General features: G+C 44.8%; 1 protein-coding gene across 1 annotated transcript in view; it reads left to right on the top strand.

The window, feature by feature from the left end:
• The window catches only part of RHPN2 (rhophilin Rho GTPase binding protein 2), a gene marked incomplete at both ends in the record, with an annotated part of 72,096 nt that overhangs the window by 32,259 nt on the left and 26,509 nt on the right, over positions 1-13,328 (top strand). Inside the window, 2 exons of the mRNA XM_080704387.1 lie at positions 4,092-4,220; positions 8,903-8,978. Coding sequence (XP_080560513.1) covers positions 4,092-4,220; positions 8,903-8,978 — 205 coding nt within the window. The remainder of the gene's footprint in view (positions 1-4,091; positions 4,221-8,902; positions 8,979-13,328) is intronic.

Here is a 13,328-nt window from a genome sequence, read left to right as displayed (position 1 = left end):
AATGAGGTTCTCAGCAACTCAGTGAGACCCTGTTTCCAAATAAAATATAAAAAAAATAGATCTGGGAGTGTAGTCTGGAGGTAGAAATCCCCTGGGTTCTATCCTCAGTACCACACACACAAAAATAAATAAATAAATAAATAAATAAATAAATAAATAAATAAATAAATAAAAACAAATAAATAAATAAATAAATAAATAAATAAAGTTGAAATGTGTGTTTTGGGTCAGCAGGGTCCTTGGCTTCCATGACAGAAAAGAGTTTCAGCATACACCGGTGAGAGACAAAGAGGTTTATTTAGTTAAGTTGAGGATACACATTCAAGGAAGAATGCAGGCCATCTCAAGAGGGAGAGAGCGACCTTTGGGGTTTCACAGTTCTTTTTTTAGGAGAACCCTTGAAGGGGTGGGCACGAGTATGTTTGGACCTCAGAATTCTCAGGTTCCTCACAGTCAGAGTAGAATAGAATATTTTATAGTACATCCATTCATGGCTTTTTGTAAGGCTTTATTTCCAGGATGTACTTATGCATGCATGCTATATTGTGATTTAAAATGTGTGTGTGTGTGGTGGGGGTACTGGGGGTGGAACCCAGAAGCTTTCTACCTCCGGGCTATACTCTCAGACCTATTTTATTTTATTTTATTTTATTTTATTTTATTTTATTTTATTTTATTTCTTTCTTTCTTTTTGTGGGTCTGGGTATGGAACCCAGGGCCCAGGGGCATTCAACCTCTGAGCTATACCCCCTGCCCTATTTTTTATTCTTTATTTTGAAATCGGGTCTCACTAAGTCGCGTAGGGCCTCACTAAGTAGCTCAGGCTGTCCGTGAACCGCAGTCCTCCGGTCTCAGCCTCCTGAATGCTGGGATTACAAGCGTGTGCCACCATGCCCGGCTCTTATTTTATGTTTTATTTGGAAACAGGGTCTCATGAAGTTACTGAGAGCCTCACTAAGTAGCTGAGGCTGCTTCAAAACTGTGCGGTTCTCCTGTATCAGCCTCCTAAGTGTGGGGATTACATGCATGTGCCACCACGCCCAGCTTAAGATGTATTTTATTATTATTTTATTCTAGTACTAGAGTTTGTACCCAAGGGGATTCTACCTCAGAGCCATTACCCCGCCCTATCATTTTTTTTTGGGGGGGATGGAACCTAGGGGAATTCTACCTCCAAAATACACCTCCAGTTTTATTTTTTATTCTTTATTTTGAAACAGGGTCTCACTAAGTTGCAGAGGGCCTCACTAGGTAGCTGAGGCTGGTCGAAAACCTGTGATCCTTCTTTCTCAGCCTCTCAAGTACTGGAATTACAAGCATGTGCCACTACACCCAGCTTCTTTTCTCTTTCTTTCTTTCTTTCTTTCTTTCTTTCTTTCTTTCTTTCTTTCTTTCTATTTATTTATTTATTTGGTGGTACTGGGGATCCTGGAAGCCCTTCTACCACTGGGCTACACTCCCAGACCTATTTTTTTTATTTGGAAACAGGGTCTCTTAAGCTAGCGAGGCTGGCTCTGAACCAGCGCGATCCTCCTGTCTCAGCCTCCCAAGAGCGGGGATTACAAATGTGCGCCACCACGCCTGGCTTCTTTTCTTTTTTTTACACTGGGTATTGAACCTAGGGACATTCTACCTCTGAGCTACACTTCAGTCCTTTATTTATTTATTTATTTATTTATTCATTCATTCATTCACTCATTCATTCATTTAGGTACTGGGGATTGAACCCAGGAGTATTCTATCTCCACACTACACCCCCAGCCCTATTTTATTTTTTATTTTGAAACAGGGCCATACTAAGTTGCTGAGAAGGCTGTGAACCCTCAATCATCCTGTCTTAGCCTCCAAAGTACCGGGATTATAAGAGTGCACCACCATAACAGGCTATTTTATTTTGAAACAATATCTCACAAAGTTGAGGAGGCTGATCTGAAATCCTCCTGTCTCAGTCTCCCTAGTATTGGCATTACAAGTGTCCACTGCCACCTTGCCTGGCTTTTTTTTCTTTTTAATTATTCGATTATCAGAATTGTTTATGTAGCCAGGCGTGGTGGCGCTCGCTTATAATCTTCGCGCTTGGGAGGCTGAGACAGGAGGATCGCACAGGTTCAAAGACAGCTTCAGCTACTTAGTGAGGCTCTCAGCAACTTAGTGAAACCTTGTTTCTAAATAAAATATAAAATAGGTCTGGGAGGATAGCCTGGAAGTAGAAAAGCCCCCGGGTTCCACTCCCAGTACCACACACACACAAAAAAAGAAATGTTTATATATTCTGCATATAAATTATCATATATATAATTTTCAAAAATTTTCCCCTAACCTGTGGCTTTTTTCTCTTTTTTCCTTTCCTTCTTCATTTTCTTTTTTTGGTGTGTGTATATGTGTGTGTGTGTGTGTGTGTGTGTGTGTGTGTGTGCGCGCGTGCACGTGCGCGTACTCTGAGGATTGAACTTGAGTACTCTCACACATGGTAAGCATTTAGCACATGCTCTATCATTTGAGCTATATCCCCCATTATTTCATTTTTCTTTTAATTAATGTGTCCTGAAGTACAGAGGTTTTTAAATTTGACAATGACCAGCTGGGCGTGGTAGTGTATGCTTGTAATCCCAGTACTTGGAAGGCTGAGACAGGATATCAGGGTTGTGGCCAGCCTTAGTCACTTAGGTCCTCCACAAGTTAATTGCCCCTAGGTTCAATTCCTGGTACCAGAAAAGCAACAACAACAACAACAACAACAACAACAACAACAACCACCTTGCATTTCTGGAACAAGTCCCACTAGGTCATGGTATATAATTAATTTTTATGCTGCTAATTATTTTTTAGGCTTGCTAATATTTGTTAAGGATTTTACATATGTATTCATGAAGAACATTGAACTTTTATTTTCTTGTGATGTTTTTCTCTTGTTTTGGGTCATAGTAATACTAGCCTTATAGAATGAGTTGGGAAGTATTACTCCTTCCTTTGTTTTCTCATCCATTTCTTTTTCTTTCTTGTTTGTACTACTGGGAGTTGAATGCAGGGGTGCTATACCACTAAGTTATATCCTCAGAAATTTTATTTATTTATTTATTTATTTATTTATTTATTGGTGGTACTGGGGGTGGAACCCAGAGGCCTTCTACCTCTGGGCTATACTCCTAGATCTATTTTATATTTTTATTTGGAAACAGGGTCTCACTAAGTTGCTGAGAGCCTCACTAAGTAGCTGAGGCTGGCTTCGAACCTGCACGATCCTCCTGTCTCAGCCTCCCAAGCGCTGGGATTACAAGCGTGCGCCACCATGCCGGGCAGAAATTTTTATTTTTTATTTAGAAATAGGGTCTCACTAAATTGCTGAGGCTAGCCTGGAACTTGCAATCCTCTTGTCTTAGCTTCCCACATACTGGGATTATAGGCCAGCACTCTGGGCCTCTCATTCTTTTTTTCTGGCAGTACTGAGGATTGAATCCAGGGACATTGTACCTCCGAGCTACATTCCCAGCCCTACTTTTTATTTTTTATTTTGAAGCAGGGTCTCATTGAGTTGCAAAGGGCCTCACTAGTTGAGGCTGGCCATGAACCTATATCCTCCTGTTTCAGTCTCCCAAGTACTGGGATTATAAACATGCACCATCACACCTGGCTTTGTTTTTATATTTTGAGATGGGGTGGTCTCACTTGTTGCCCAGGCTGACCTTGAACTCCTGGGCTCAAGTGATCCTCCTACCTCAGCCTCTTGAGTGCTGGGACTACAGATCTGCCACTGCACCTTGTTTGAGGGGCTAACCTATGGCATTATAAGGAGTGACTGGGAGCAGTCATCTTTCTTCAAGGATAATTTTTTTTTTTTTTTTTTTTTGCAAGGATCTCTTAGATTCACATCTGGCAGCTTATAGTGTTCGTTGTTCCCAAGTCCATTTTCTGGCAGGTGTGGCTCAAAGATGGGGCAGATGCCCAGAGTCTTTGAGAGCGCTGTCTGGTCACATTGATACTCTTTTCGAGCAATTCCCCTGAGCTCCCCTGTAAGCACTGGAGGTTGGCCTGCTCACCAGCAGCTGGGATGCATGATCTAAGGCACTGCTCTTCTTCCTCTCTTTGCACAGAGTGGCCACGAATCAGAAGGTGCGGGAGCAGGTGCGCCTGGAACTGAGCTTCGTCAACTCAGACCTGCAGATGCTCAAGGAGGAGCTGGAGGGGCTCAACATCTCAGTGGGAGTGTACCAGAGCACAGAGTGAGTGGGCTGCACTTTGTCCAGCTGCTTTCTGAGCCTGAGAGCGTGCTGTATATAGGAGGCTGAGTTGGGGGACTGTGGATTGTGGGTGTGACAGTTCCCTCTTGGGGAAGGAAGATGTATTAGTCAGTATTCTCTCAGCTATAGTCCAAAACCTAGCTACATACCTAGAGAAAGGAAGCTTTATTTGCTCACAGTTTTCTTTGGAGATATTGAGGTTCAGTCCATGTGAGGCTGAAGACCGAGGATCTCAGGACATGGCAGCAGGGAGAGGAGAGAATGGGAGCACATGGGCTGTGCTCCGTAACAGCAGGGAGGGCTGAGGCAAGAGAGAGCAACAGCCTACTAGAGAGGCCACAGCCTACTAGCCTGGGCCCCCACCCAGATAAATCCATTGTAATAGATTGATCCCTGCTGAGATTACAACTCTCAGGACTTAACTATATTAACCCTGAATATTAATAGTATAATTAACCCTGAATATTAATAAAAGCTCTTTAGGGAACATTTGGTAATAGGAGATTTGAGGTTCATCCAGATGCTAGGGCTAAAGCAATAAATGTGTCATTTGTTGGTAAATAATCTGGAGTGTTAAACAAATGAGAACTTTTCTTGGGACCCATTAGGGCATGGTTTTACAGGAGAGCTGTGTGTTTGGGCCTAGGTGGAGAGATAGTATCTCTCACATGGGTTGGGCGGTGGCCATGCCGTAAAGATGCCATGGAAGTGCTCGTGTGGGTAGGGTTGGAGGTGACCTGTCAGATCAGGCCTGAGGGGCTCTGCCCTCTTCCCTCTCATACTCATTCCGAGCACAAGGCCTGGCTTTGGGTCTTCCTCTTAATAGAATGCAAAAAGGTATAAACTGCCTTGACTGGGATCTTTTATGTCGAAGGTTAGGAAACCTATTTGAGTTCTATGAGAAGACTAAACAATGGAGACATTTCAGAAATGTACCCCATTAAGCCGGGCATGGTGGCGCACGCTTGTAATCCCAGTGCTTGGGAGGCTGAGACAGGAGGATTGCACAGGTTCAATTCCAGCCTCAGCCACTTAGTGAGGCTCTCAGCAATTTAGTGAGACCCTATTTCCAAATAAAATAAAAAATAGGTCTGGGAGTATAGCCCAGTATTCCACTCCCAGTACTACAAAAACAAAACAAAACAGAAATGTACCCCATTAAGCCAGGTATGGTAGTGCATGCCAGTAATCCCAGTACTTGGGAGGCTGAGACAGGAGGATTGCAGGTTTGCATCTAGCCTCAGCAATTTAGAGAAGTCCTCTGCAATTTAGCAAGACTCTATTTTAAAATAACAAATAAAGCTGGGTGTGGTGGCCCACGCTTTTAATCTCAGTACTTGGGAGGCTGAGACAGGAGGATACAAGTTTGTGGCCACCCTTAGCTACTTAGTGAGGCCCTCCACAACTTAGTGAGACCCTGTTTCAAAATAAAAAATAAAAAAATAGCTGCGCATGGTGGCGCATGCTTGTAATCCCCCACGCTTGGGAGGCAGAGACAGGAGGATTACGCAGGTTCGAAGCCAGCTGCGCGCGCTGGCTTAGGAGACCCTGTTTCCAAATAAAAATGTAAAAATTAGGTCTGGGAGTGTAGCCCTGAGGTAGAAGGGCTTCCAGGAACCCCAGTACCACCCCCCCAAAAAAAAATTGGGCTAGGTGTGTGGCTCGGAGGTAGAATGCCCCGGGTTCAATCCCTGGTGCTGCAAATAAATAAAATAAAATATTAAAATATAATAACAAATACAATAGGGCTGTGGGTAGGGCTTGGAGGTAGAATGCCCCTGGATCCAGTACTGAAAAAAAAAAAGAAAAGAGAAAGGAAAAGAAAAGAAACATCCCTATTAAATGTTTGAAAAATGAGCTGGTCGTGCCACCTGTAATCCTAGTACTTGGAAAGATGTGGCAGGAAGATTGCAGGTTTGAAGCTAGCCTCCGCAACTGAGACCCCGTTTCAAAAACAAAAAATAAGCCAGCCATCGTAGTGCATGTTTGTAATCTTAGTACTTGGGAGGCAGAGATAGGAGGATCGCCAGACCCTGTGACTTACACCTTGTTTTAAAATAAAATAATAAAATAGGGCTGGGGATATAGCTTAGAGATAAAATGCCCCTGGGTTCCATCCCCAGTCCCCAAAAATAAACAAACAAAAAACAAAAGCAAAAACTAAAAGGGCTGGGGTGGAGTTTGGAGATAGAATGTCCTTGGGTTCAATCCCTAGTCACACACACACACACACACACACACACACACACACACACACACACTCTACATTGAAAAAGGATTGTTCTAATTGAAAAGCACCTTTAGAGAGCATTTGTGGGAGGTGGGGCATTGAGGGGGTAACCTTCAGAAAAGCCCAGAAAATCTCCTGCTCAGGATGAGCTACCTTTAGGGAAAAAAAAACCCTCTTTTTTTTTTTTTTTTTTTTTGTGGTGCTGGGGGTGGAACCCAGAGGCATTCTACCTCTGGGTTGTACTCCCAGACCTATTTTTATACTTTATTTGGAAACAGGGTCTCACTAAGTTGCTGAGAGCCTCACTAAGTAGCTGAGGCTGGCTTTGAACCTGTGCGATCCTCCTGTCTCAGCCTCCCAAGCGCTGGGATTACAAGTGTGCGCCACCACGCCCGGCTAAAACCCCTCTTTAATATGAAACAACTCAGTTGTTCCAAGGAAGGGCTCCCATGCTTTTTGCGTGGGGAAATGTGACTTCAAAGTAACTGAGTGAGTCTGAGGGAAAACTTAGGCAGAAACTAGTTCCTTGGATTAGCAGGAGGAAGACATCTGGGGACTTTGAGTCACCTCAGAATGTGCATTTCCTGATCTTCATCCTCTGTGTGGCTCCTGGGTATTTTTTAAAGTTGAGGTCAGTTCTTGCTGGCTCTTTCTCTGCACAGCCCAGTGTCTGGCTCCTTACCTGTGGGCTCTCAGTGCAGTTTCAGAAACCTGCTCAGAGCAACAGTGAACAGAAGGTTCTCACAGCCTTTATTTTGATGTTAAATACCAGTGACTGCCCCATAGCTCCAAGTTCCTAGAGAAGAGGAGACAGGGCAAACTTTGGTAAGTAATACATGAAAAGCCAGGTGTGGTGGCTGGTGGTGCACGCTTGTAATACCAGCATTTGGGAGGCTGAGACAGGAGGAACATGGTTCGTGGCCAGCCTCAGCTACTTAATGAGGCCCTCTGCAACTCAGTGAAACCCTGTTTCAAAATAAAGAATAAAAAAATAGAGCTGGGGGTGTAGCTTAGAGGTAGAATGCCCTTGGGTTCCATCCTCAGTACCACACACACCAAAAAAAAAAAAAAAAAAAAAAAAATGAAGGCTACCCTTCATTTGCTTTAAGAGTAGAGGCCGGGTGCGGGCTTCCCACAGAGACCTGCCCCTCAGGGCCCTGTGTGGTTGCTGTGACTCTCTCTGCAATGCCCTTAGTCTATCTCAGTCTTCACTGGGAAGAGCAGAGAGATGTGCAGGTTCCAAAGACACCTTGCATTCGCACCTCCCACACCTGTTCTGTTTTCAAAGTAGATTGTTTCTACTACTGTAGGTTGTGAAACACTTCTGTGAGGTAGGCAGGGAAGAAATGATCTCATTGCATGGAAGAGAAAACTCAGGGAGGCCCAGGTCACAGTCATGTCACAGACATTCTGGAACTGGGGTGTCCTGGCATTGGGGTCCTTGGGACACCTGTCACTCCTTGTTGCCTGGACCACCATAGGAAGAGCGGAGCTCGCCTGCAGCCCTGGGCCCTGGGGGAGTGAGGCTTGGCCTCTCTTCATCTCTTTCCAGCGGGGCCCAGCCTTCCGTGTGGGCCCTGGGGAAGCCACGTCTGTAGGTTGGGTCTCACCTGTTTTAGCACAGCTGTGCTGCAGAGGCAGTTTCAGCTTACAGCCACTTTGTCCACTCGCCCTGCCCAGCATTCCTGGCCTTCTCTCTGGGGTGGGCTGGGTAGGCTTTAGCGATCTCCTGTTACAGGTCATGGAGCCAAATCCTATTTGCAAAATACTACCTGCATCCTGCTCACTTCCTGCTGGCCCTGCCCCTAGGAATGTAGGCCTAGGGGGCACTCCCAAGGCAGCCTGTGTGGGTGACCCACGTGGTCAGTGTGGGGCAGGGAGGTGGAGACCCGTCTGACCTCGGCTGGGGGAGGCTGCTGGGGTGTCATATGGGGCCCTTTCCCACAGGCATTCTCTGTGCAGGTCCCAGGACAGTTGGTGTGATATGCCCCCAAGGAGGAGGCCCTGAGAGTCCAGGCCTATGAGGGTGGGTGTTGGAGGGCAGCCTGACAGGTGGGACCCACTGTGGTGGAGACCAGAGGAAAAGGAATAGAGGGAGGCCCAGTGTAGCCAGGAGTGTACTGAGGCAGGGGCAGTGAGCATACCAGACAGGCTTGGCACATGTGCATGCATAGCACAGTTGCTGGAAGAAGGGTTGAGGATGGAGGGTGAATCGGGGCAGAGATGGCAGGGGGTCTCGTGTGTTCAGCCGGGGCATCCAGCCATTACAGGGAGCTGGGATCCACTTTAGAACTGAAGCAAAGGCATGGACAAACACGCAGCTGTCTGCCAGGTATGTGCCTGACTGGCATAGAGAGGTGAGGACCTGAGTGGGCTCTGGGGTGCAGAGTGGCCTGGTGGGGGATGTTCTTATAGCTTGTTATATTCCTTATAGGGAGACATTCACGATTCCCCTGATTCCTCTTGGCCTGAAGGAAACCAAAGACGTTGACTTCTCAGTCGTCCTCAAGGTAAAGCAATGGACACCAGAGTCAATACTTAAAATGGAAACAAGGAAATCGTATGTTCCTTGGAATTGGCCTTGGGTCCACGGGCCAAGTGTCTTTTCACATCTGCTGGGTGATTCTGAGCCCTGGATTGGTCAGCTACACAAATTACTTGTGTGTTCACCCCTCCTTCCTTTTTGTTCTCATCTTTGGTGACTTGTGAAGCTCCTCCTGGGTACCTGGGAGAAGGCGGCGGGTTGAAAGCCCAGCTGGCCCCTATGGGAGGCCTGAAGTCAGAGAGTCTGTGGTGGGTGTGCTTTGAGATTTAAATATTGTATCCTATTTTAGCATCTTTACATCGTGTGTGTGTGTGTGTGTGTGTGTGTGTGTGTGTGTGTGTGTTATTGGAGGCATTCTACCTCAGAGCTTCATCTCCAGCCCTGTTTTATATTTTAGTTTGAAACAAGGTCTCACTAAGTTGCTTAGGGTGGCTGCGAACCTGCGATCCTCCCATCTCAGCCTCACGAGTATCGAGAGTACAGCACCACCATGCTCAGCTAGCATCTTTTAAAATTCTTAAACTGTATAACCAACTAAGGCCATATTTCTGGAAAAACTGCTAAAGTTTTCCCCTCAACATTTTATTATGGTAAATTTCCAAACTTAGGGAAATTCAAAGAATTCTATAGTAAAACCCTGTATTCTCACTTCATAGGCCCTATCATTAACATTTTGCTTTATTGCCAATATGTCCATCTATGCATCTTGGTCTATCCACTTAGGTCTGTCCACCTGTCCATCTTGTTATGTGATACATTTCAAAGTAACCCAGAGATAGCAGTTCACTACCCTGAATACTTAAATAACTGGAGTTTTGGATTTGTTTTTTTCTCCATCTAATGCCTTCCTTTTTCCCTTCATTTATTCCTTCCTCTCCCCCCCTTTCTTTCTTTCTTTCTTTCTTTTTTTTTTGTGGCACTGGGGATGGAACCTAGCAGCATTCTACCTCTGAGCTACAGGGTGTCCCTGAGTTGCAAAGGGCCTCACTAAGTAGCTGAGGCTGTCCGCCAACCATGACCCTCCTGTCTCAGCCTCCCAAATGCTGAGATTATAAGCGTGTGCCACCATGCCCGACAGAAAGTGGATTTTGGGGGTAGAAAATGGTACAGGAACTGGGAGTGGTGGTGCATGCCTATAATCCCTCAATTTGGGAGGCTGTGACAAGAGGATCACAGTTTGGTGGCCAGCCTCACATAATGAGACTCTCAGCAACCTAGTGAGACCCTGCTTCAAAACAAACATATGAAAAGGGGTGGGGATGTAGCTCAGAGGTAGAATGCTCCTGGGTTCAATTTCCAGCAACACACACACGCACGCACGCACGCACGCACGCACGCACACTTCAGAAGCAGTAGTTTTTTTGCCTGCATTAAACTTCTCATAGGCTTCTTACAGGTTGCCTGCATTTGTGATGTGAGTTGCCACTCGTGAGACTCGAGATGATTAAGATATTTTTAGAAATGTCTTTAGTTGTATTTGTAGAATTGTGCCTTTAAGATTTAATTTGTTGCTCAGTGCCAGAGCTACAAGAATGCAGGCATTTCAAAGGAGACTCTCTTGGAGAAACAGGAAATTTTATGGGCATGGGTAAGGATCCAAATAGGTCATGTGCTGAATTCCACATTAAAGCAAATGGGAAAAAATTACATGTTGTGGGTATGGCCAAATACTGTTCAGCCGAGGCTTCCAACCATGTCATTTTAGCCTAAAAGGGACATGACAAATGTCAGTCATCCAAAAATGAGAACATTTGGGGGAATTTTTATTTTCTTCGTTCCACATTTGCACTTGAGAGGACCATAGAAGTAGTTCAGCACACTTCACTAGGGTAATTCCACTTTAAATCTGATCTGTGTCCATGACTATCTAAAGTCAGGAAAGCATGATATTGTTGCTCTGTTTTACATAGATGGGATTAGCCGGGCATAGTGGCCCATGACTGTAATCCCAGTCTTTGGGAGGCTGAGACAGGAGTTTCACAGGCTCAAGACCAGCCTCAGCAACTTAGTGAGCCTCTGTTTCAAAATTAAAAATAAAATAAGACCAGCTTCAGCAACTTAGTGAGCCCCTGTTTCAAAATTAAAAATAAAATAGCTGGGTGTGGTAGCACACACTTATAATCCCAGTACTTGGGAGGCTGAGACAGGAGGATTGCAGATAAGTGGCCAGCCTCAGCTACTTAGTGAGGCTTTCCACAAAGTCAAGAATGAAAATAGGGCTGGGGAAGCCGGGCGTGGTGGCGCACGCTTGTAATCCCCGCGCTTGGGAGGCAGAGACAGGAGGATCGCGCAGGTTCGAAGCCAGCCGCGCGCGCGCTGGCTTAGGAGACCCTGTTTCCAAATATAAAATGTAAAAATAGGTCTGGGAGTGTAGCCCGGAGGTAAAAGGGCTTCCAGGAACCCCAGTACCACCAAAAAGAAGAAAAAAAAAAAAAAGAAAAAAAGAAAATAGGACTGGGAATGTAGTTTGGTGGTAGAATGCCCCTGGATTTAATCTCAGTAGTACAAAAAAGAAAAATGAATGAATAAATAAAATAGGGCTGGGGTACAGCTCAGAGATAGAATACCCCTGGGTTCAATTTCCTGCACCAATAAAGAAAAAGGAGGGAAGGAAGAAAGAGAAGGAGGAATGGGGAGGGAGATAAATGGGCTTTTTTAAACTTTAAATTTTTAATTTTTTTTGGGGGGGGGTACTGGGGATGGAACCCAGGGGCATTCTACTTCTGAGCTATATCCCGACCCCTATTTTTTATTTTTGAAACAGGCTCTCACTGAGTTGCAAAGGACCTCACTAAGTAGCTGAGGCTGTCCTTGAACCACATCCTCCTGTCTCAGCCTCCCAAATGCTGGGATTACAAGTGTGCGCCACCACACCCAGCTTGATAAATGGGCTTTAACATACCTATATTGAAAAGTACAGCATGTTTATAATCCCAGTGCTTGGGAGGCTGATACAGGAGGATCATAGGTTAGTTGCCAGGTTTATCAATTTAGACCCTCTGCTACTTTGTAAGACCTTGTTTCTTTCTTTCTTTTTTCTTTTTTGTGGCACTAGGGATTGAACCCACAGGCATTCTGCCTTTGAGCTACCTCCCCAGGCCTATTTTATTTTTTTATATTGAAACAGGGTCTCACTCAGTCACAGAGGGCCTATGTTGCTGAGGCTGCTGCAAACCTGTGATCCTCCTGCCTCAGCCTCTCAAATACTGAGATGCTCCACCAAGTCAAGTTCTTCATTTCAGTTTTAAAGTTTTTTTTTGGTGTTTAATGTATTAAGCTTTTTATTTTAGTGTTTTAAGGATATTTCAGTTTTGTATAAGTAAGGCTTTTCCCTCTAATGTACTAAAAGAAAAGCATTACTCCTGCCAGCCCCAGGGGCAACATTTAACCATCAGTTGTCATTGCAAATATAAATGTAGATACTGAAAGTAAAGATGATTGGGGGGAAAGCCACATATCCAGATAAAACATGAAAGTCCATGATTTTATTTCTAAATTGCTCAAACTAAAGCCAGGTATTATTGCGCATGTGCATAATCCCAGTACTTGGGAGGCTGAGACAGGTACTCCAGGCTACACTTCCAGACCTCCAGGCTACACTTCCAGACCTTTTTTTTAATATTTTATTTGGAAACAGGGTCTCACTAAGTTGCTGAGAGCCTCACTAAGTAGCTGAGCCTGGCTTCGAACCTGTATGATCCTCCTGTCTCAGCCTCCCAAGCGTGGGGATTACAAGCATGTACCACCATGCCCGGATCCCAATTTTATTTTTTATTTTTTTATTTTTATTTTTTTTGGTGGTACTGGGATTTCTGGAAGCCCTTCTACCTCCGGGCTACACTCCCAGACTTATTTTATTTTTGGAAACAGGATCTCTCAAGCCAGCGTGGCTGGTTTCGAACCTGCGCGATCCTCCCGTCTCTGCCTCCCAAGCGCGGGGATTACAAGCGTGCGCCACCACGCCTGGCCTTTTATTTTTTATTGTGAAATAGGTTCTCACTAAGTTGCTGAGGGCCTCACCAAGTTGCTAAGGCTGTCCTCAAACCTATGATCCTCCTGTCTCAGCCTTCCAAGTATTGGGATTATAGGTATGTGCCACCACTCCCAGATTTATTCACCTGTTTTTGCTCCATATTTTGTCAAGTTCCCCTGAAGTAGTATTCTTGAGTTTTGATTAAAATTTTATGAATTCATAGATTAATTTGAGCAAAGGTTTTTTTTTTTACAGTATTGTACATTTTTCTCTGTGAACATACTATATCCACTTGTTGAGGTTAATAAACAGCAGATGTTACAGGGTAAGGCTAGGTACAGT

This window comes from Muscardinus avellanarius, assembly GCF_963383645.1.
Source record: "Muscardinus avellanarius genome assembly, chromosome: 10".
NCBI classification, from domain to species: Eukaryota; Metazoa; Chordata; class Mammalia; order Rodentia; family Gliridae; genus Muscardinus; species Muscardinus avellanarius.
Note: the sequence above shows the minus strand (reverse complement) of the source record. Positions and strands in the feature narration are given on the sequence as shown.